We start from the raw sequence: 22,455 nt of genomic DNA on the forward strand, positions 1-22,455 counted from the left end.
AGGAGGCGCGCGCGGGCTAAAGGGGCGGGGCCGGCGCTGACCCAGCCCGCGGCTCCCGGCCGCCCCGCGTCCTCCTAGCCCGTAGGAAAGCTGCGCCACCATGGAGGCCACCGGGGTGCTGCCGTTCGTGCGCGGCGTGGACCTCAGCGGCAACGACTTCAAGGTTAGCTGTGGGGAAGGGGAAGGGTGACCCCTGGCCGTCTCTCCCGGCCGCTCCCTCTACGCTTCCGGGATCGGCAGGCTGGGCGGGCGGGCGGGCCTCCGCGAGTCTTCCCGGGCCTGCCCCGCCCGCGGCGGAAGACCTGGGCCGGGGCTCCCGGGTCTGGGTCCACGCGGGATTTGAGCCCTCAGGCCGCGAACCTGACCCCATGCCACCGAGGGAATACGCCCTAGCCAGCCATCGCCCCAAACTGTGGTTTCGAGACGTCACTTCTCCCTCCGCAAACCCGGGGTTCTCTCCAGTCCTAGGGGCTTAGGAACAGCCCGTTTGGAGGCGTGTAATGGAAAGAGATCTGTTAGTAAGGAGTGTGACAGGCGCGCGAGGTCCTAGGCGGCACGTCTGCGCAACTGCTAGACTGATGGACTAGGGGGACAGACAACCAGCAGCCCTGGTTGTTGACTGTAAAGAGCCCGGCTATGGGCGTGGTGGTGCACGCCTTTAATTCCTACCCTCGGAAGGCAGAGGCAGGTGGATCTTTGATTTCCAAGGCAGCCTGGTCTTCAAAGCAAGTTCCAGGACACCCACAGCTACATAGAGAAACCCTGTCTTGACTTGGGAAAAAAAAAAAAAAAAAAAAAAAAAAAAAAAAAAAAAAAAAAAAAAAAGAATGTACCAGCTAGTCTCAGACCCGAAGAGAGGAAAGCTGGACCCGAAGGACAGCTCAGAGGCCTGAGTCTCCTCCACTGCCTGAAGTCTGTCCCTTTAGATGTCAGATTAGGAGATGCAGAGGAGGTGGGCTCCTCCCATGTTCACCTGCGCCTGGACACATGTTTGACACTGTACACAGTTGTCATCACTTTATCCTGTCCACATTCCCACCACCCTCACCTGTGGTCTCTGTATTCTCTCTTGACTTGGAATATCTGAGTTCCTTTGGGGAATGTGACTGGAGGAGGAGTTAGCAAAAGGTAATTACACTTCATGCTGCTCAGATGTCAACACTGCCAGGTGTAGCCGGGAGGTGGCAGCCAATGCCTTTTATCCCAACGCTGGGGAGGCAGAGGCGGGCAGATCTCTGAGTTAGAAGCCAGCCTGGTCACAAAGTGAGTTCCAGGACTACACAGAGAAACCGTGTAATTGGGGGTTGCAGGGAGACAAAACCATAGCCTGGTGTGGTATCACAGACCTTTAATTCCAGCACTCAGGAGGCAGAGGCAGGTGGACCTCTGTGACTTTGAGGCTAGCCTGGTCTACAGAGTGAGTTCCAGGACAGCCAGGGCTACACAGAGAAACCCTGTCTCGAAAAAAAAAAAAAAAAACAAAAAATAAAAAAATAAATAAACCAAAAGGCTAAGGATGCTGAAGTGGACATTGCATGTGAGGAATGAATGAATGAATGAATGAATGAGCTTGTGTAAGGAACAGTGGGGAGCTGGGCTCTTAGTGCAATCTGGGGAGTATCAGGGGTAATCTTATCCCAGACATCCAAACTGCCTGGAACTGCAGGCAAAGCAATGTGAATGCCACTAAGCACAGTGGAGCACTGAGTAGCCCTTGAAACAGACCAGGTTTGGCTTCCCTGGGACAGACTCCAGCTGGAGAGACACGTTTAGGCCAGTACTTTTGTCTTTCAGGGGCTTTCATTTAGTGCCATTTTGTGAGTAAGAAATAGAAATACAAAGCATTTCTCTGAGGACCACAGAAGGTGATGGGAGGGGACACTCATCTCCTAGACTGTCCTCTCTTATTGCCCCCCACCAGGGTGGCTACTTCCCTGAGAATGTTAAGGCTATGACCAGCCTCCGATGGTTAAAGCTGAACCGCACAGGCCTCTGCTACCTGCCCGAAGAACTAGCGGCTCTGCAGAAGCTGGTAAGGGGCGTGGGCAGCAGGGAGGGTCCCTGTGGTAGGGGCATGGGCAGCGGGGAGGGTCTGGTAAGGGGCGTGGGCGGCAGGGAGGGTCCTTGTCGTCCAGGCTAGGCCAGGTGGGCATACCCTGCAAAAAGAGAGAGAAAACAGAAATAGCTGTGGGCAAAGCTGATGGAGGGGGATGGGCACCCCACCTGGGAGGTATACAAGGCAGGTGAGGGTATGTAAAGAGGAGGGGACTGTTGGGATGACCTTCCCAGATGATGCAGAGTCACAGGGGCAGCAGGCAGGGGCCGGACACCTTAGGCCCTCACCTGAGCCTCTGACTCTTGTCTTGTTCAGGAGCACCTGTCTGTGAGCCACAACAATCTGACCACACTGCATGGGGAACTGTCCAGCCTGCCTTCACTTCGGGTGAGTGTTGGCCAGGGCTGCTGTAGGGTCAGCCATGGGCTAGCGTCTCTGCCCTCCTCCCCTCTGTGCCTGTGTTGCTGCAAGAGGGCACCATTACTCCTTGTGTGTAGGAGCTCATATGAATGGGAGAACTTTCTGAAAGAAAAGCGAGGACATTCCAAAACCCACTACCTCTTTGGACAGCTGTGAACACAGCAGTGTAGGCAGAATGTGGTGCTAGGCCATGTTAGTGTGTCATGTGTGCTTCTAACCTGCCACATAGGTAAAGACCCCTGGCCACACAGAAGTCACCCCTAGACAGCAGTGTAGCTGGTATGACTAGACCTGGAAGGTGGCCTGAAAATGAAGCCCTGGCCAGCCTTATAGGCTTCAGTCAGGATTATCCTTCACAGGGCCAGAACCCCAAGATGTTCAGGAACCAGGATCTGGACTTGGGCTCCCTGATGCTAAACCAGGGTTTTGCCACTTAACTGGCTTAGTTACTTTTCCATTGTTGTGACAAAGCACAGGACCAAAGCAACTTAGAACGTATTTCATTTGGGGGCTCAAAGTTCCAAGTGTTAGAGTCCATGATCATCACAGTGGGGGGAACATGGCAGCTGGCAGGCATGACACTGAAGCAGTAGCTGAGAGTTCATGTTGAGACAACCATGAAGCCGAAAGAACTAACTGAGAATGGTGTGGGCTTTTGAAACCTCAAAGCTTGCCCTGATGACACACCTCCTCCAACAAGACCATATCTCCTAACCCTTCCCAAACAGTTCCACCAATTGGGGACCAAACATTTAAATATCTGTGCCTATGGGGCCATTCTGACCCACACCTTCACACTGGCTAAGCCGTTTTGGCAAGTTCCTTCCTTTCCTCCAGCAGGTAGGTTGCACTTAAGAAAATAGATCGCTGAGCAGTGGTGGCGCACGCCTTTTAGTCCCAGCACTCAGGAGGCAGAGGCAGGGGAATCTCAGAGTTCAAGCCAGCCTGGTCTGCAGAGAGAGTTCCAGTGCAACCAGGACTACACAGAGAAACCCTGTGTGGAAGAAACCAAAACTAAAACCAAACCAAACCAAAACAAAAGCAGACATGGCTCTTGCTGCATTAGACTCAAGACTCAAGAGCAGTCATTGTTCCCCTAGCCCCAACCTTTTGCTCAACTTAGACACATCTGAGGGAAGTTTCAGGGTACACAATGATGATGAAGGGACTTATGTGGTGGATAGCCCTAGCCTCTTGTTGTCATGGTAACTCCACTCCTGGGAGGGGCTGCGAAGGAGGAGTGAATCTTGTAAACCTTCTGTCCAATCAAATTTGTTAAATAAAGGCTACAGCCAGTGATTGGGCAGTAGAAGAGGAGTGGGAGGAGCCAGAGGCAGGGAAAGGAGATAAGAGGAAGACCAGGAGAGCAGTGGGAGGAGGGAGGCTGCTGAGGAAAGTTGGCAGTTGGTCGAAGCAGAGGGCAGTTGGTGGAGAGAGGGAAGACGAAGAAGACCTTGACCTAGGAAACCACAAGTTGTTAAGAGCTCTCATAGCCGGGGAATAGTGTAGTTTAATGGTAAATCTGCCCAATCTAGGCATGCAGCATTCATTTGATATTTATTGACTTGTGTCTTTTCTTCTATGGACTTCCCATGGGCAAGAGATTTACCGCAACAGACTTAACTAGTATCACATAGCTGCGGAGTTAGCTGGCTGCCCAGCCTGTCAAGGCCATGACTAGCCTGCAGTGACTGCATTGTACATAGGGTACAGACATACATGCAGGCGTTTACACATACACATAAAAGGAAACAAGTGCGTTTTGCTTAGCCAGTGGCAGAGAGACTAATTCCAGCTATCTTGAGAGGCTAAAATAGATAAACAAAGTTCCAGGACCTCCTGGGCTACCAAATGAGTTCAAGGTCCTGCTGGACAAGCTAGAATTAATTAACCTTAATTGAGAATAAAAGTGGAGTTGAGTGTAGTGGTGCACGCCTTTAATCCCAGTACTCGGTAGGAGAAGCAGGTGGATCTCTTGAGTTTGAGGCCAACCTGGTCTACACATTAAGTTTTAGGAGCTACATAATGAGACCCCATCTTGGTAAAAAAAAAAACAGGTGAGTAGGGATACAGTCCAGTGACAACATGCATGCTTGTCACACGAAAAGCCTTGGGCTTCCATTGGAGTACCTCAACTCTCAGGGCCCCGTGTTGCCCTTGGAGGCACAGTGGCACTCACTGGGAGGCTGGCCCACCAGACGGAGTGTGTAAGCCAAGTGAGAGGAGGGAGGATGCTCATCCCTGGCCTCCAGTTTCTGAAGAAGCACCCACCTGTCCTCTGCTTCTCTAAGGGCAGAAAATGAGGATCACAAATTCTTATACTCCTAGGCCATTGTAGCTCGGGCCAACAGCCTGAAGAATTCTGGAGTTCCCGATGATATCTTCAAGCTGGATGATCTCTCTGTTCTGGTCAGTGGTTACCTGCCCATCTGGCCCCCGTGAGTGATGCTCAGTCATTCAGTCCTCTCTCATGATAGCAGCCTTGAGGGCTGCCATCATCCCTTAGAGTGGTCAGTGCTGAGCCCACATCACTGGCACACTCAGTTCCCTAACCCAGACCCGTTTCCACTCAGAATCTTTTCCCTCTGGCCTGAATGTTCTTGTCACTCTGTGTTCAGTGTCTTGCCAGATCCTTGGGTATGGCAGAGGCATGGGGGCAGGTGGGCACCCTGGTCTTACCTTGTTCCTGCTCCCTAGGACTTGAGCCATAACCAGTTGACAGAATGCCCCCGGGAGCTGGAGAATGCCAAGAACATGCTGGTGCTCAACCTCAGCCATAACAGGTGCTGGGGAGATCAAGGGCATGGCAGGCGGGTAGGGCAGAGCCAGGCGGGCAGGGCAGAGTCAGGTGGGCAGGGCAGAGCCAGGTGGGCAGTGCAGAGCCAGGCAGACAGTGCAGAGCCAGGTGGGCAGTGCAGAGCCAGGCAGGCAGGGCAGAGTCAGGTGGGCAGTGCAGAGCCAGGTACAGAGCCAGACAGACAGTGCAGAGCCAGGCGGGCAGGGCAGAGCCAGGCGGGTAGGGCAGAGCCAGGTGGGCAGGGCAGAGCCAGGTACAGAGCCAGGTGGACAGGGCAGAGCCAGGTGGACAGGGCAGAGTCAGGTGGGCAGGGCGGAACCAAAGTGCAGAGCCAGGTGGGATAGAGGACTGATTTTCAGTCTTTCCCCTCCCCACTGCAGCATTGACTCCATCCCCAACCAGCTGTTCATCAACCTTACGGACTTGCTGTACCTGGATCTCAGTGAGAACCGCCTAGAGAGTCTTCCCCCTCAAATGCGCCGCCTCGTGCACCTTCAGACCCTGGTGCTGAATGGAAACCCACTGCTGCATGCACAGCTCCGGTAGGTGCCTTACTTTTCCTTGCTTCCTAGGAGTCCTGACCCTTCCCATCCTAGGCCTCAGCCCTCAGCACTGCCTGTGCGTGCTAAACATCATGCCCCATTCTTTGGTCATGCCCTCCTGTCCACTCCATCCCTAGCTATACTCCTTGAGTGGACTTACCCTAGGGTGGCAACTCTTTTCCCTCACAGGCAGCTCCCAGCCATGATGGCCCTACAGACCCTGCATCTGAGGAACACTCAACGCACCCTGAACAACCTCCCCACCAGCCTGGAGGGCCTGAACAACCTTTCAGGTCTGAGCTATCTGGGAAGCCCCCTAAAGTTTTCACTCCTTTGAGCTTACCAACCTCCTTGGGAATTAAGGGGCTAAGTCCTGCTTCTTCAGCCACGTCTCATAGATATGTTAGGTGGGGCCTTGCTGTGTGACTCTGGCTGCCTGGCCTGGCCTGGGACTCACTGTGTAGGCAGGTTGGCCTTGAACTCATGGCAGTCCCCCTGTCTGAGCATCTCAAGTGCTGAGATTACAGTTCTACACACAGTGGTCAATTTCCATTGGGTTTCTGCCACTAGGACACCTGCTATGAGAAGTCTCTCAAACATAGAAACTGCCAATCATACAAGTTACCTAAGACCACACAAATGGTAGAATAGTTGGAATTCACACTGAGGCTTGTCCCTAGTGGCTGCTGTATGGGTCCTAACTGATGTGCCCCTCCAATGTCCCAGATGTGGATCTGTCGTGCAATGACTTGACAAGGGTGCCAGAGTGCCTGTACACCCTCCCCAACCTGCACCGCCTCAACCTCAGTAGTAACCAGATTGAAGAGTTGTCCCTGTGCATCGGCCAGTGGGTGCACCTGGAAACCTTGAATCTGTCCCGCAACCAGCTCACCTCCCTGCCTGTGAGTCTGTGCCTGGGACGTTGGGTGGGTGCACTGAGCACAAGTGCGGGTTCTGTTCTAACTGATGCCCTGCCTCTCCAGTCAGCCATTTGCAAGCTCACCAAGCTGAAGAAGCTGTACCTGAACTCCAACAAGCTGGACTTTGATGGGTTACCTTCTGGCATTGGCAAGCTCACTAGCCTGGAGGAGTTCATGGCTGCTAACAACAACCTAGAACTGATTCCTGAAAGTCTCTGCAGGTACTGGGCAGGCTGGGTTGGGGTGGGAGCTCAGGCTTGGTGATCTGCCTGCATCCTGCTAATGACTGGCTTGCCTTTAGGGATGAGGCCCCATCCCATCCCACATCTAACTTGGGGTTCCCAGAGCACCTTTTAGGAAGCTGATGTTAGGGTCTAGGTCAGAAGCACTTCAGCACCATTATTTGTGTGGGTGCTATCCTCTTCTGAAAATCCGTGGCCATCATGTGGATTCCTTGCTCTAAGATAAAGAATTGGGAAGACTCTTTTCACTTGGCCCTAATTGTAACACCATATTCTCTAAGGCTCTCTCTGCCTCTGTCTTTACAGGTGCCCAAAGCTGAGAAAACTCGTCCTGAACAAGAACCGCCTGGTGACCCTTCCTGAGGCCATCCACTTTCTGACAGAGATCGAGGTCAGACAGTCTGGGCAAGTGTTGGAGTGGAGACAGGGTATCAGGAAAGATGGACCAGGGGTGTACCTGTATCTCAGAGTGAGAGACCCAACAGTAGCCTTCAGGGGCAGTGCTACTGGGGAGAGCACTGCAGAGTGACCAGGGTCAGAACTTGGTTCCTGGTCCCAGCTATAGACTGAAATTAGAGGCTGCTTGGAGGTGAGTGTCCTGACCAGAAGCACCTCTGCTCACCTAACAGGTCCTGGACATTCGGGAAAACCCCAACTTGGTCATGCCGCCCAAGCCTGCTGACCACTCTGCTGAATGGTACAACATTGACTTCTCACTACAGAACCAGCTGAGGCTGGCGGGTGCCTCCCCGGCCACAGTGGCCGCTGCTGCAGCTGGTGAGTAGAATCTGCTCTACCCGAGAGCAAGGGCACTTCTCTCAACACACTGGGTACAAGGGTGGGGCTGGCCTCTGGCTGAATGTCCAGTAGCCAACCCAGTAGCTCAGATGCTCACACCTCCCATAAGTAGGGAGCGGGTCAAAGGACCCCTTGGCTCGCAAGATGCGGCTACGGAGGCGCAAGGACTCAGCACAGGATGTCCAGGCCAAGCAAGTGCTAAAGGGCATGTCAGACGTTGCTCAGGAGAAAAACAAAAACCAAGAGGTAAGTCAGGTCAGGGCTGGGCTGGGCAGGTCTGAACTCTCGGGAGGAAGAGGGGCCCTGAGCAGAGAATAGCTAATGCAAAGGTCTTGTGGTGAGGGCAGGAAGAGGCCAGTCTTAGTGTCTCAGTAGAGTCAAATTCTGCTCCTGTGTCCCCAGGAAAGCATAGATGCTCAGGCACCCGGAGGGAAGGTACGGCGCTGGGACCAGAGCCTGGAGAAGCCACGCCTGGACTACTCGGAGTTCTTTACGGAGGATGTGGGGCAGCTGCCTGGTTTGACTATCTGGCAAATTGAGAACTTTGTGCCTGTGCTAGTGGAGGAAGCCTTCCATGGCAAGTTCTACGAGGCTGACTGTTACATTGTGCTCAAGGTGGGCCTGGCTCCGGGTGTTCTGCAGGGTGACGCAGTGAGGTCAGGGCGGCCGGGGAGGTGGCAGGCTGGGTTTGGGATTTGATGTAGTGATAGCCATGCATGTGGCCTGGAAGGCCCTCATGGCTGATTGCTTGGTCTCCTCAGACCTTCCTGGATGACAGTGGCTCCCTGAACTGGGAGATCTACTACTGGATTGGCGGGGAGGCCACACTTGACAAGAAAGCCTGTTCTGCCATTCACGCTGTCAACCTGCGCAACTACCTGGGTGCTGAGTGCCGTACTGTTCGAGAGGAGATGGGCGACGAGAGTGAGGAGTTCCTGCAGGTGCAGCCAGAGATACAGATAGAAGGGAAAGCGGGCCACATGTACAGAGGTGGGGCAGGGAGCTGAGGCCAAAGGTAGTAACAAGAGACCTCAGACAGCAAGGTGGTCAGAGCCTGAAATCCGTGGCTTGAGCGGGAGAGAGTGGCAGATTGCTTTGGAAGCTGATAGACAGGTAAGGAATGTAGCTAAGAGAGGGCTAGGTCCAAGAGCTGTTGGGGTAGATTACAGGCTCGGGGTTAAGGCCGGAGCCAAACCTAAAAATAAACCACAAAGCCAGTTGGCAAACTGACTTTCCCCCTACTACCAGCTGGGTTCCCTTGAGAGAGAGCATGCAGCTGGAGAGTTTACTCTAGGCCCCGGATTTGCAGGCTTCCATAAACGCTGCTCAGACTGTCCTCCATTTGGGACAGTTTTGTGCGGCCCTGTGCTCCAGTACACACCTCATCCTGTTTAGAGGAACTCTAGATTTGTACACACACTTCAGCTGTGTAAACTCTACCAAGCCTGCCAGGTACTTGGTGGGGGCAGGGAACAACTCAACGATGAACCATTCTCACACACATAGGTGTTTGACAGTGACATCTCCTACATTGAAGGCGGAACAGCCAGTGGCTTCTATACTGTGGAAGATACACACTATGTTACCAGGTATTCATGCAGAGATGGGTAGTATTGGCCTGGACTGCTGGGGTTGGGTGGAAGCAAGGGTGTTAAGGTCAGGTGGACCTGGGTGCCCACAATGAATCATCCTTGCTCTGCTCCCCAGGATGTACCGTGTGTATGGGAAAAAGAACATTAAATTGGAGCCTGTGCCCCTCAAGGGGTCCTCACTAGATCCAAGGTGAGCTCCCTGGTATGAGAGGAAGCAGAGGTGCTTATCCTCAGTTGCTTCCCCACCTATAAAGAAGCAACCCTTGTTAATTTCTCAGAGCTTGGCAGAAAAGCCTGAGGTCTGCCCCAAAAGGGGACCAGAGCCTCATCTTTTGGGTCAGAGATATCATAGCTCTTCCTGTCCTATTTAGGTTTGTGTTTCTCCTGGACCAAGGACTGGACATCTATGTGTGGCGGGGGGCCCAGGCCACACTGAGCAGCACCACTAAGGCCAGGTAGATGGATCTTAAGGAATGTTCTGGGCAAAGGAAGGCATCCCCTAAGAACAACATGACCTTGCTGAGAGCTTTGCATCTGTCCTTAGGCTCTTTGCAGAGAAAATGAACAAGAATGAGCGGAAAGGGAAGGCAGAAATCACACTCCTGGTTCAGGGCCAGGAGCCCCCAGGGTTCTGGGATGTGCTGGGTGGGGAGCCCTCTGAGATCAAGAAGCATGTGCCTGATGACTTTTGGCCACCTCAGCCCAAGCTATACAAGGTGAGTCTTGGTGCTGGGTACAAAGCAAACCTGAGGTCAGTATGTTGGTTTTGCTGTGGGCTTTGCAAAAAGAGGGCATCTATCACCTGGATGAGAAGCGCAGGTTTGGAACACAGCTTTGAGGATGGAGCTAGCATGTTCTTCTAGAAGGTAGACCAGAAGTCCCAGAGATGAACATTTGCCTTAGTTTCATGAGTGGCAGGAGACTAAGGTTCTCATGAGCAGGAAAGAGATAAGAAATCAGAAACAACAGTAAGGATCTAGATCAAGCAAGCAAGGAAAACTTACATTTAAATGCCATCCAGCTGGGCATGGTGCACACCTTTAATCTCAGCAGAGGCAGGTGAATCTCTAGGAGTTTGAGACCAGCCTGGTCTACATAGCAAGTTACAGACTAGCTAGAGATAACCTACCTGGTGAGTGGTTAAAGGCATTTGTTCTTCAAAAGGACCAAGGGTCAAGCACCAGGACCCACATGGTGGCTCTTATTCCAGAGGTACAGCACTGCCTCTCTCCATAGGCAAGGATACATGTGATGCAAATACATACAGGCAGAATGTGCATACTTAAAAATAGCAGGGGCTGGAGAGATGGCTCAGTAGTTAAGAGCACTGTTTACTCTTTCAGAGATCCTGAGTTTGATTCCCAAAAGCACACGGTGGCTCACAACCCCCTAAACTGGGATCGGATGCCCTCTTCTGCCATGTAGACACATGTGCAGACAGAGCACTCTGTATGCATAAAATAAAATTTTAAAAAATCTTTTTTAAAAAATAGCAATTAAGCTGGGCAGTGGTGGTACACACCTGAGCTTGAGGCCAGCCTGGTCTACAGACAGAGTGAGTTCCAGGACAGCCAGGGTTACACAGAAAAACCTTGCCTCAAAAAAAAAAAAAAAAAAAAAAGTATTTAAAAAATGTCCTTCCACTGTCTGGGAGTAGGACTCTGGAACAAGGCACTTGCCTGGTGTGGGCAAAACCCTGGTACTGCTCCCTACACTACGAAAAAAGCCAACAAACACTAAATCCTTCCATTTTTAAGAGCTCTTAAAAATGCCATTTGGTTTGAAGGGAAAACAGCACGGTGGGAAGCCAGGCCCCAGAGGTGGTGGGGCCTGCCATTCCCGTCAATTCTCCCTGCCAGGTGGGCCTGGGTCTGGGCTACTTGGAGCTTCCGCAGATCAACTACAAGCTCTCAGTGGAACACAAAAAACGGCCCAAGGTGGAGCTGATGCCAGGAATGAGACTGGTGAGGAGGAGGAGGAGGCTGGGCATGGGTCTTGTATAGTTCTGTGCTGACCCAGTGTTGACCTCCAGCCATTTGTTCTACAGCTGCAGAGCCTGCTGGACACACGATGCGTGTATATCCTGGACTGCTGGTCTGATGTATTCATCTGGCTTGGCCGCAAGTCCCCACGCCTAGTGCGTGCCGCTGCACTCAAACTGGGCCAGGAGCTGTGTGGGATGCTACACCGGCCACGACATACAGTGGTCAGTCGCAGCCTGGAGGGCACCGAGGCACAGGTATGCCCCCACACCCAGAGAGGCTTGCTCATCATGCCCTAACCTCTCTACTGCTGGCCAACTGTACTACAGAGGTGGCCCCAACCCACTTATCTTTGCAGAACCACCCATCTACAGCTTGTCCTTTGCTGAGCTCCAGCTCCTGTTTAGACACTACTCCTCGAGTGCTAGCCAGCTTTTCTAAGCCTTGCTTGATTCTTCCAGCCTCTGACCTTAGTTGTGCTGTACCTCTCTCCAGTTATGACATTATACTATTCAACACAGGTGTTCAAGGCCAAGTTCAAAAATTGGGATGATGTGTTGACAGTGGACTACACACGAAATGCAGAGGCTGTGCTGCAGGGCCCTGGACTCTCTGGGAAGGTGAAGCGTGACACTGAGAAAAAAGACCAGATGAAGGCTGACCTCACTGCACTCTTCCTACCTCGGCAGCCACCAATGCCACTGGCTGAGGTGGGGCACACCTATGAGGGGGAGGTGTGTGAGAGGGCGGGGCTCAGCACAGCATGCTCAGATCTACTTGGGGACCGGGTAACAGGCAGAACAGCTGATGGAGGAGTGGAATGAGGACCTGGATGGCATGGAGGGCTTCGTGCTGGAGGGCCGCAAGTTCACTCGACTGCCAGAGGAGGAGTTTGGCCACTTCTACACACAGGACTGCTATGTCTTCCTCTGCAGGTGCCAGAACAAAACCTCAGCCTCTTGTTCTTTCCCTATGCAACCCTTGCTCACCACTGTTTGAATCACAGGTACTGGGTACCCGTGGAGTATGAGGAAGAGAAGACAGAAGACAAGGAGGGGAAAGCCTCGGCAGAGGGCGGAGAAGGGGAGGAAGCAGCCACTGAGGCAGAGGAGAAGCAACCAGAGGAGGATTTTCAGTGCATCGTTTACTTCTGGCAGGGCCGGGAGGCCTCCAACATGGGCTGGCTTACCTTCACATTCAGTCTTCAGAAGAAGTTTGAGAGCCTCTTCCCTGGCAAGCTGGAGGTGTGTACACACACAAGCCCTGAACTGTGCCCCACAGCCCATGGTTGGGATGGTAGTATGAGCAAACCAGACCTGAGGAGGCTTGACCCTTGAAGGGGGAGGCAGGGTCTAGGGAACTACCCAGCCCTTCTGATCTCCAGGTAGTACGTATGACCCAGCAGCAGGAGAACCCCAAGTTCCTGTCCCATTTCAAAAGAAAGTTCATCATCCACCGGGGCAAAAGAAAGGTGGCCCAAGGCACTCTTCAGCCGACCCTCTATCAGATCCGCACCAATGGCAGTGCCCTCTGCACCCGGTGGGTACCTGGCTTGGGGAGGGGGCAGGATTCCATGGTGGGGGTAACACTGCTGACCCCCCCTTTCCTCTAGGTGCATCCAGATCAACACTGACTCCAGCCTTCTTAACTCTGAGTTCTGCTTCATCCTCAAGGTGAGGCTGTGGGCAGGACAGGAGAGCAGGGTGGTGGGCAAGAACCAAGTTGACCTAAGCCCCTGTGCATGCTTAGGTCCCCTTTGAAAGTGAGGACAACCAAGGCATTGTGTATGCCTGGGTGGGCCGGGCATCAGATCCCGACGAAGCCAAGCTGGCAGAAGACATCCTGAACACCATGTTTGATGCCTCCTACAGCAAACAGGTGACAGGGGTGGGGGCAGGCAGAAGGTGAGAGCAGATGAGGGCCTTGGCTCACCAGCCCTTCTCACAGGTCATCAATGAAGGCGAGGAGCCAGAGAACTTCTTCTGGGTAGGCATTGGTGCACAGAAACCCTATGACGATGACGCGGAGTACATGAAGCACACACGGCTCTTCAGGTGAGTGCCCCTCATCCCTCCGCTAGCTTCTGTGTCGGCACTGGGACACACAAGGCCTATGACATGACATGATGCAAATGAGGCCCTTCAGGTGACTCCTCCTCCTAACCTTGCCCTTCACCTTGGTTGTTGCCGTCAGGTGCTCCAACGAGAAGGGTTACTTCGCAGTGACTGAGAAGTGCTCTGACTTTTGCCAAGATGACCTGGCAGACGATGACATCATGTTGCTAGACAATGGCCAAGAAGTGAGACATTCCCCTGCCTCAGATCCTGCCTGCTGTATTAAGATAAGAAGTTGTGGGTGGGAATACTGGGGCCACAGGGCAGCCTTCCCACCAGGCACATGTGGGAAGCACTGGAGCATCATATACAAAGACCCTGGGCCAAGAAACCACGTGATTGTCTCCTTCTGTGTTCTCAGGTCTACATGTGGGTTGGAACCCAGACAAGCCAAGTGGAGATCAAGCTGAGTCTGAAGGCTTGCCAGGTAAGGGAGGGAGAGCACTGAAGCCAGTCTGGCAGGCTCAGAATCTATCTGTCCCTCCATCATCCTGGACAGACACCTGGGAAGGGGCACTGTGGTCAGTCCAGCAGAGCTTAGAGGACTACCCAGGCCCACTGTTTTCCTTACCAGGTATACATCCAGCACACACGCTCGAAAGAACACGAGCGGCCACGCCGCCTGCGCCTAGTCCGCAAAGGTAACGAACAGCGCGCCTTCACCCGCTGTTTCCACGCCTGGAGCACGTTCCGCCAAGCCCCAGCCTAGGCAGTACCTGACCTCAGACTCCAGTGAGGAAGAGGTCTCCGAGTTCCTGCTTCAGCTACCCACATCCTGCAAGCAGCACACAGCCCAAAGCCCCACCAGTGTGTCTACATGTGTGCAGATGTAGTTTAAAAGATATTAAATGCTTTTATTTTCAATATTAAAAAATCAGTACTTTTAATATTAAAACAACTAGTTTTTTAAAAAAAGACAGAAAAGCCGAAGGTGGCATCTACAGGGAAGCCCATCCTCACTGCCACACACGCACACGTGCACACACACCTCTGACCGGCTTCAGTCAGGATGCCCAGCAGTTTCCAGTCACATGAGCACACACAGGCCAGGAGCAAGTACCAAAACTGCTTTAGAAATGGCTGGCCAGCGCAGTCCAGGCGTTAGAAAAATACTCTGCTTGAGGAGAAAGGAAGCACAGTATGGAGTGCAAGAGAGAGGATGCTCACACACCCCTCCAGCTGAACTTAAGGCTGGGGATGTGTTCAGGGCCAGCATCAGTAAGACAGGTTGTGTTAAGGGGCTAGGCAAGACCGACAGATGGTGATGACTAGGGGAGCAAACCCAGGCCATTCCAGCCTGCAGAGCAGGCAGGTCCTTTCAGTGACTGCCTGAGATGGGCTTGCTGGGAGGGTACCAAATAGAAGAGGGTATGGTTAGTTATCTATGCCCAATGTAGGCTGCAGAGGCACTAGCAACTAAGGTCCAGAGAGCTCTAGTCTCCAGCTAGGCTGGGTCCATAGCAAGATATGGTAGGGGCACATAAGGTCCATGTGCTGGCTCACTAGGCAGGACCTATCAGCCTCAGTGACTCTCCTGTGATATGGGTTCTGTGAACAGGATGAACATCAACTCTTACACCCACAGGGTGAGAGGTGGCCTTCTAAATGCACAGGACTTCAATGCTGACAGGCCAGGCCCTTTCTAGCACTGAACTGTGATAATCATGACTGTGGGTCCCCTATGCCTGACAGCCAGAAGGAGGCTGCTAGGCATCCAGGAGTGACCTGCCAGGGTTCCAGCTGGAGCGAGGGATGGCAGCTGCTGTGTGGTAAGGCCAGGCTGCCCCACAGCACCTCATTTAATCAGAAGAGTGTAGGCCCGACAAGCATCATCTGCTCCCAGATTCCGAAGGTTCTTCTCAGAGTCCTCAGGAGAGCTGGGGAGGGGCAGTAATCAGAAGGGCTGGGGTAAGAAGACCCCTAGTTAGTTGCCCTGGGGATGGAGGCTTGGGAGAGCAGCTGGCCTCACCCCAAGAAATCCTTCACATATTCCACGGTGACATCCCCTGTTGTGTCCAGCATGGTATCCCCACTAGTAGCTGAGTCAATGGACACAGGCGAGAGTGTGGCCTCGAGTGGTTCTGTGGTATCTGTTGGAAGAAGTGCTCCTCAGTATCTACTGTGCATCTAGAGACCAGGTACTAACGGTAGACCACAAGACACGTGTGTGCACACCCAGGCACTCTCACCTCTTCTGGCAGCTTCCAGCCCTGGCTCAGTGGAACCGAGCTTATGACTTAACCCCTCTCCTCCCTCAAGCCAATGCCTGCCCCAACCTTGTGCCCTCACCAGCTCGCTTGCTGTGGGCAGAGCTAGGGCTTCCTTCACAGCTCTCTGGGGTCAGAATGATGTTTCCGGTCCCATTAGCCTGGCTCAGCTTGGGTGATTCTTGAAGCCTGTGGCTACAGAAATAGATGGGAGTGTGATGTGGACCTTCCCCAAACCAGAAACAGGCATTAATTAACACCAGGGGTGCAGGACCCAAGGCGGCTGAGGGACCCACTTCTCACAAACCTGGGCTGGGTGGCATTTCGGGGCCAGCTGATATCCAGAGAACACAGTGGTTCTGTGATATTGCGAGCACTCAGTGAGAAGCGCTCAAATTCCGATGGAGAAACCAAGTAAAAGCCTGTGAGTGGGAGAAAAGGGCTTAAGAAAGGCCTACACTGCCCAACCCTCGGCCGGAGCCTGGGCTTTCTGCGTACCCAGCATTCACTCCCAACCTGTCCCGCCTCACCTTGGCCATGGCGTGTGAAGACACAGGAAGCAATGCCACTGATGTCCTCCTTCCGGATACAGGAGTAGTGCACCTGAGGCCTCAGGCCAGGCACTGAGAAGACGTGGACATCACCCAGGTTGGTGAGGCAGGCAAGGCAGGTCTCAGCATAGTCCTCAGATATCACACTGGCAAATGTAGCCAGGGCTACCTTCCGCACACGACAGCCTTCGTGGGCTGTCAGCTTGAATTTAGTCTTAGCACTCACCTTGGGTAGTGTAAACACCTGTTGACGGACATCGAGTTAGGCCCACCTTAGTCCTAATCCCAAAGCTCCTAGCTGCAGATACCCAACTGGCCCTGCACGCCTCAATCCGATTGTACATATCAAAACGCCACTCACTTAACCAGCCATCCAGTGTGTACGGGCCCAGCCCAGGCTTCATGGCCTACATCATCTCCACCCTTGGCCAGATCAACTAGACATATTCATATGGTCTATGCCAGGCACTCTTTAAGTACCAAGATTCAAGGGCTTCCCATGGGTTCTTGGAGAAGGCTGTGAGGTAGAAGGCCTTAGAGGAAACACCAGGTGCTTCAGGGGACTCTATGGGCTGCAGGGCTCGTGGATGGAGTAGGAGGGATTTAGGTCCCACCAGGTAGGGGAATGGGCAGAGCATGGGTTCTAAAAGGTCCAAGATGGGGACCTGAATGGATCTCACCCCCTACAGAAGCTCACCTTGAACTGTTCCTCAGATGCGATGAGCACAGCATGGCCGCCTTGCATGTCAGGCGCCTGTGCTAGGTCCTGGGAAGCCTCATAGGGCTCAGGCAGTGGGCGGCCACGGCCATCCAACACAGCAATGGCCACCACAGGTGCCCGGTGCATCAGCTGTACCTCCTTGCCCAGCACAGCCTCCACTGCCTGCTCAGGCCGCTTTTCACCACCTGCTGTGGCTGCTGGAACCTCCAGCGCATAGGCAAACACAGAGCCTGAGTTGGTGCCTGCCCACATGGTGGGCCCATGGTGGGTCGCTGTGGGGGACAGGTAAAGTAAGGAGGGCCTCCTGAGAGCCCATTCCTCGCAGACCCTTCTCCTTCTCTCACCCGTATCCTCACTTCCTAACGTTGTAGAGATCACTGCTCCCTCCTCTTCTACACCCGCTGTGTACCCTCAACCCACTGTCTGAGACACCAGCCCAGATCCAGAGGCATGGTCACCTTGAGGGCATCTTCAAGGAGGGTATCAGGGCCACAAACTGGTACCTGATACCACCAACTCAACACGCTACACCCAACTCATCCCAGCAAACAAAGTGCCTCCTGCAAAGCTGGGCATGGTAGCACACTCCTTTAATCCCAACCCTCAGGAGGCAGAGACAGATCTGCGAGTTGAGGACAGTATGATTTACATAGCAAGTTCCAGGCAGCAGGTCTGTGTAGTGAGACCCTGTCTAAAAAGCACGCAGTAAATAAACACAAAGATAAAAGAGTAAAGTGTGCTGACACACTGGGGTGGTAGCTGAAGCTTTTAGGTGACTATACACTATTTTGTTTCAAAGTTAGTATTAATGTAAAAACCAAAGAGCCACCAACATAAGGCACAGAGAGGACTTGCTACCAGAGTCAATTCCAAGCCCCTGAATGATGGCAGCACCAGCTCTGCCTGACCTGTACCCCACTTCTGCTATCTGTCTACCACAGGACCTCAGCCATCCTGGCCCTCGCTGTCCACCTCATCATGGCTCCCTTGCTTCTGTTCAACTCTACAAACCCCAAATATGTCTCCAATGGGAAGCTATACAGGTGGCTGCCAAGGTGTCCCAAAGCATATAGTAGCATATAGTAGCTGCTCATAACACCACCTCCCCCACCAGTTCAGAGGTCATCTAGCCTCTAACCCTCGTCCCTACCCTGGCCTCACCATCTCGAAGGAATGTGTCAGCAAAGTAGAGGCAGCGTACAACACCAGAAAGGGAGTCATCGGCAGACCGAGGTTCGATGCGGCGCTGCACAGGTGTCATCTCCAAGTCGTGTGGGCAGGTCTGCTCTGCCAGCTGTGCATTGGCCTCCTGCAACTGGAAGGCCAGAGATCTTAGACGTCATCTTCCAAGAGCCCTTTCTGCCCAGTGTCCAGCAGGCATCGCCATCCATGCACCTGCTCCTCAGTTCACTACACAGGGCGCATGGCAACTAAACAGACCTGAGGGCCCTGGACCAGGGGATGGACATGGCAGCCAGACCCAGCTCACCTTGCTAGTGGCAGTAGGAGCCCGTTTTTTGCCTGAGACACGGCTCTTGCGGATACGGCGGAATGACTGTCGCAGTGACTTCTTGAGGGACTTCACCCGTGACAGTGGCCCCTCCATGGCCAAAGAGTCATTGGGGTGAAGGGTACACCTGGGGATGACAGGGCCAACTCTGCTATGGAGCTACACTGCTCCTGCTATCCTGAAGCCAGATATCAGAGTCCAGGTCAGGGAGCCAGAGCAGCCTGGTGCTAGAGCTTGTGGCCACAGCAGCTGGAAAAGCTGACCAGCTCTCTCACAGGATGAGAGAGATTAGAAAGGCTTTCCCAATCAGCCTGCTTTTGACACAACCTCTGAAAAGAAACTGAATCCCAGACCATCTTCTTAGGGCTCCGGCTGCCCACCTGCCCACCTCATGCCACATACCTGGCCAGCACAGGGCTCTTGCGCTGGTAGTCAAAAAGGCCAAAGCCATGACTGGTACCGAAGGCCACGAGGCTCCACTCAGCATGGAGAGTGACAGCAGTGACAGCAGCAGGTGGCAGGCACTGTATCAACATGCGGGGCTGGAATCCAGCAGGCCAAGGCAATGGGCCTGTGTGTGGGCTCAGCCGTTCGTGGCCCTTCCACGTGAAGCCCTCACGATCCTGAAGAAGATCCACACTGGCCACACTGACGGCATGCTCTGCCGGGACGTCGCTGAGCTCCAGCACCAGCACCTGGACCACACAGCGGGTAGACTTAGCAGAAGAGAGGTATTCTAGACCTATCCAAACACTGCCAGAGCAGTCCCGTAAGTCACCTACCCAGCAAATACCCTTTGAATACCTACTTCGTACCAAAGCCTTCATCGAACACCAAGAAGCTGTGGTGCCCTCATAACATGCTAGCCCTGCCCTCCTGAAGCCGGTGACTCCTCCCGAGTCTCTGTCCTCCACTGAGCGATGACACTAGGCCCCGCGTACAGTGCTAAGGTACTGGGACTGAGGTCCCGCTGGCCCTGTTGTAGAGGTCACCTTCACACCCATATTTATGCCCCCAGCCCCAGGCCTCTGTGGTTCCCCTACCCTCCCTCACTCAAGCCGTGGCACCTCCACACTTTGCATCTGTCCTCACCCCTGCCAAGCTCCTGGTGCTCTGTTCCCGCTCTGACCTACTGGCCATGTTGGTTTCCCTCTACTTCACCACGCCCTTCAGGGCCACCTCCTGCAGAAAGCCTCCCAATAGCCACATCTGGGAACACCAACCACACCTGGCCTGCAGTGCCAGCCACCACCATCTGGGCTGTGTACTTGCAAAGCGAAACCTTCTGGATTCCTAGCCGGGGATCATCACTGTAGGGATCAAAGCAGCCCACCTGAAGGGATAAGATGGACTGGTGATGCAGTGCAGAACCATGACCAGCTCAAAGGCCAGCCCTGAGGGGCAGGGGGAGGAGAAGCACCTTGCGGAAGGGCGGCCAGTCATCCTCCACAGCTTGGGCCAGGCTGTCAGCATGTTCACAGTCCGTCTGGAAGAGGCCAGCTGTGCTCAGTTTGTAGAGTGGCCTTAGCGACACACCAGAGGCGTCCCAGAACCGCACAGTGCCATCCTCATGGCTGCAGAGAGGGTGAGTGTCAGAGCCTGCCCTGCGAGATCCACACCCTCTCAATTCTTCCAGTGGCCACTACAGGTGCTTACTGCACATGCTGAACTCTAACTGGGTCATACTGCACACAGCAGTAAGCACCCACTATGCAGGATAGATAGTTACTCAGGCTACACACAGTCTCATGCCCCAAGAGCCTTTGGAACAGGCTAGACACCTTGACAACTAGGAGATGGCAGAGGGGAGCAGTGGGCACCCAGAAATCACAGCATATGCCACAAACCTCAGGAAGGGCAAGAAGCCTGAGGAGGCCTTGCAGGTGGGGCAGTGGAAGGCTAGGTGGCAAGAGGGGAGAGTAAGGAGAGAGGGAGAGGAGGAGACAAAAGCAGGGTACAGCCTTGGGAAAGCTGCAGAGCCCTGATAGGTTCCCAAGACAGTGAGACACCCCAACAGTTGGAAAGGAACTAGAATGAGGTGGTTCAGGCTCTCCAGCATCCCTGAGGCCATAGCAGGCTTCCAACAGGAAAGGGCAAGCCACCTTGAAAGGCCTGAGGGTCCCAAGACAGGCAGGAGGGAGGGCAGGGCAGTTAGTAAGGCCTGAGTCACCAGTACCCAGACCTAGCCTGGAGTTTCTAGCACCTGACTGTCAGAGTCAGCATAGGCCAACCCAGATTTTCCAGTCGATGGCAGGCAAGCCAGGTGGGTGGAGCCTAGGCTAGGCTGGAACTCAGTCCCAGGCCAAGAGGAAGTGCAGGGTAGGGCTTTGAGCCAGAATCAAGGGAGGCTTCCTAACAGAACAACTCAGATCAGATTTGCTAGGACTAAGCCTGAGTCACCGAGCACTTCAGCACCCAAAGAATCTGGAACATTCAAGAAACAAATAAGGCCTCATAGGTGCAGGGCCTTGTCTGCCACCCACACCTACCCGGTCAACAGCAGCCCACGCTGCGAGGGTTCCTGGGCCAAGTTCCGGCCCCCAGTAATGGGCCAACTCTAAGAAAGCCAACAAAGACAGAAGCTCAAAGTTAGGTTGAAGGCCTCCTCCTCATCCTCACCATATGCCTCCCGCACGCCCATCTCTAGTCTGGGCTAGACAGTGCCCTCCACCAGAACAGCCCCCACCTCACCACCCCTCCCAGAGTCACAAGACACCCACACACACTCACCAAGGCACTGGAGGCAGGCTGCGGGCTCTGCCGCTCACCAGCACTTACAATGCGGGCCCACAGCTTGCTGGGGACATTGGCAACATGGGCAGAGCAGGTGATAGCTGACGAATGCAGTGGGGCCAGGTAAGGGGCAGGCACAGCTGGCCAGCCTGGTGTCTGCAGGTCTAGCACCACCAGCTCCTCCTCCAGAAGCACAGCTAGGGCCTGGGGGTTGTCAAATTCTGTGGAATTGGGTGAGTAAGCTCAGCTTAAAGCCACACTGGGCCAGCTGGGGTGAGGGGGGTGGAATACTCACCATCCTCTGGCTGTGTGCTGTGCACAGTGAAGAAGTCAATGACACGGGAGGTGAAGTCTAGGGTCACCAGTGTCTCTGCTCGAAGTACACTCACACAGTGGCGGTCACCATAGCTGGCTCGAGGCATGCCACCACTGAAGATGATAAAGTGGTCTCTGCAAGGGGAGGGGTGCCACGTGAACCAGGAGCTCCTGGAGAACCAGGCACACGCTGGATAACCCAGTAAGGGCTTAACCCCTATATGCCCAGAGCCTAATTCTCTAGTCCCCAGCCAGACAAGCCCCCTCCCACACTGACCCCTCTACCTACCCTGACTCACAGCTCCGCCACAGAATCTTGTTGATGGCCTTGCAGGGGAAGGGGCCTGGGGGTGGGGAGAGTGTCAGACCTCCCATTCCTCATCCATGTGCCTCTCCCCAAGATATGGCCCATACCCGGCGATACCCCCCCGGAGGCTCCTTCTGTACAGTTGGCTATGCAGTGCCCTCATCAAGGCCAGCTGGCCCTCCAGTCCCCACCCTTAGCTCAAGCCATCCCAGTGCTCACCATAGGGCGTGGTCACTACAGTAGGCTGCAGCGTTGGGGGGCTGCCAGTGTCTGTGGACCAGATGGCATAGCTGCCATCACTGTGTGAACTGATAATGCTGCTGCCACCACGCCCCCAACACAGGCTCTCCAGCTGCTATGGACGAGGATACAATGGCATGAGCCAGCAGGTGTGAACAAGGGCCTGGAGGAGGAGCATGCGGGCCTCACTAGCTTACCTGGTTACCCAGGAAAACATGGTCCACAGACTGTGTGGCCTGGCTCCAGATGACCAGTAAGCCCCGACTATAGCCTATGAGGATCTTGCTGGGGTCTTGTAGATGTCCCTGAAGTGACTCCACAGGGCCCAAGGCCTTTCCACACCGGTAGTCATCTGGCACACTGCAGAGAGTGCCCCAGACAGTCAGGAGAACTTCCCAAAAATGGGAA

The 22,455-nt window shown here is 54.0% G+C and overlaps 2 protein-coding genes across 4 annotated transcripts in view; one reads left to right on the top strand and one right to left on the bottom strand.

Moving 5' to 3' along the window:
- On the top strand, positions 1 to 14,361 carry Flii (FLII actin remodeling protein). 2 transcript variants are annotated; one of them, XM_034505430.2, is made up of 30 exons: positions 1 to 163; positions 1,922 to 2,032; positions 2,372 to 2,443; positions 4,805 to 4,885; positions 5,174 to 5,259; positions 5,654 to 5,815; positions 6,005 to 6,108; positions 6,542 to 6,717; positions 6,799 to 6,956; positions 7,284 to 7,368; positions 7,607 to 7,754; positions 7,885 to 8,021; positions 8,178 to 8,390; positions 8,537 to 8,716; positions 9,282 to 9,364; positions 9,483 to 9,557; positions 9,739 to 9,822; positions 9,912 to 10,083; positions 11,227 to 11,331; positions 11,415 to 11,606; positions 11,871 to 12,059; positions 12,145 to 12,284; positions 12,356 to 12,593; positions 12,734 to 12,888; positions 12,962 to 13,022; positions 13,099 to 13,227; positions 13,297 to 13,403; positions 13,543 to 13,648; positions 13,825 to 13,890; positions 14,038 to 14,361. In XM_034505430.2, exons 1-30 carry the CDS (start codon positions 101 to 103, stop codon positions 14,170 to 14,172), a joined length of 3,813 nt encoding a protein of 1,270 aa, XP_034361321.1. In that variant the 5' UTR covers positions 1 to 100; the 3' UTR covers positions 14,173 to 14,361. The 2 variants fall into 2 exon arrangements, with proteins under 2 accessions (XP_034361321.1, XP_034361322.1); XM_034505431.2 differs by having other exon boundaries at positions 7,888 to 8,021.
- The window catches only part of Llgl1 (LLGL scribble cell polarity complex component 1), a 14,484-nt gene continuing 6,325 nt past the window's right edge, over positions 14,297 to 22,455 (bottom strand). The window contains exons 6-22 of one of the 2 annotated variants that reach the window (XM_034505432.2): positions 22,245 to 22,407; positions 22,027 to 22,162; positions 21,790 to 21,844; positions 21,481 to 21,635; positions 21,183 to 21,406; positions 20,942 to 21,009; positions 19,873 to 20,026; positions 19,681 to 19,785; positions 18,855 to 19,147; positions 18,432 to 18,579; positions 18,104 to 18,257; positions 16,919 to 17,214; positions 16,201 to 16,465; positions 15,978 to 16,092; positions 15,753 to 15,865; positions 15,433 to 15,553; positions 14,297 to 15,340 (exon numbers count right to left, since the gene is read on the bottom strand). In XM_034505432.2, the coding sequence (XP_034361323.1) occupies positions 15,259 to 15,340; positions 15,433 to 15,553; positions 15,753 to 15,865; positions 15,978 to 16,092; positions 16,201 to 16,465; positions 16,919 to 17,214; positions 18,104 to 18,257; positions 18,432 to 18,579; positions 18,855 to 19,147; positions 19,681 to 19,785; positions 19,873 to 20,026; positions 20,942 to 21,009; positions 21,183 to 21,406; positions 21,481 to 21,635; positions 21,790 to 21,844; positions 22,027 to 22,162; positions 22,245 to 22,407 (2,647 nt within the window). In that variant the 3' untranslated portion in view covers positions 14,297 to 15,258. The remainder of the gene's footprint in view (positions 15,341 to 15,432; positions 15,554 to 15,752; positions 15,866 to 15,977; positions 16,093 to 16,200; positions 16,466 to 16,918; positions 17,215 to 18,103; positions 18,258 to 18,431; positions 18,580 to 18,854; positions 19,148 to 19,680; positions 19,786 to 19,872; positions 20,027 to 20,941; positions 21,010 to 21,182; positions 21,407 to 21,480; positions 21,636 to 21,789; positions 21,845 to 22,026; positions 22,163 to 22,244; positions 22,408 to 22,455) is intronic. The other variant, XM_034505433.2, reaches the window with a different exon arrangement.

This window comes from Arvicanthis niloticus, chromosome 6, assembly GCF_011762505.2.
Source record: "Arvicanthis niloticus isolate mArvNil1 chromosome 6, mArvNil1.pat.X, whole genome shotgun sequence".
Taxonomy (NCBI): domain Eukaryota; kingdom Metazoa; phylum Chordata; class Mammalia; order Rodentia; family Muridae; genus Arvicanthis; species Arvicanthis niloticus.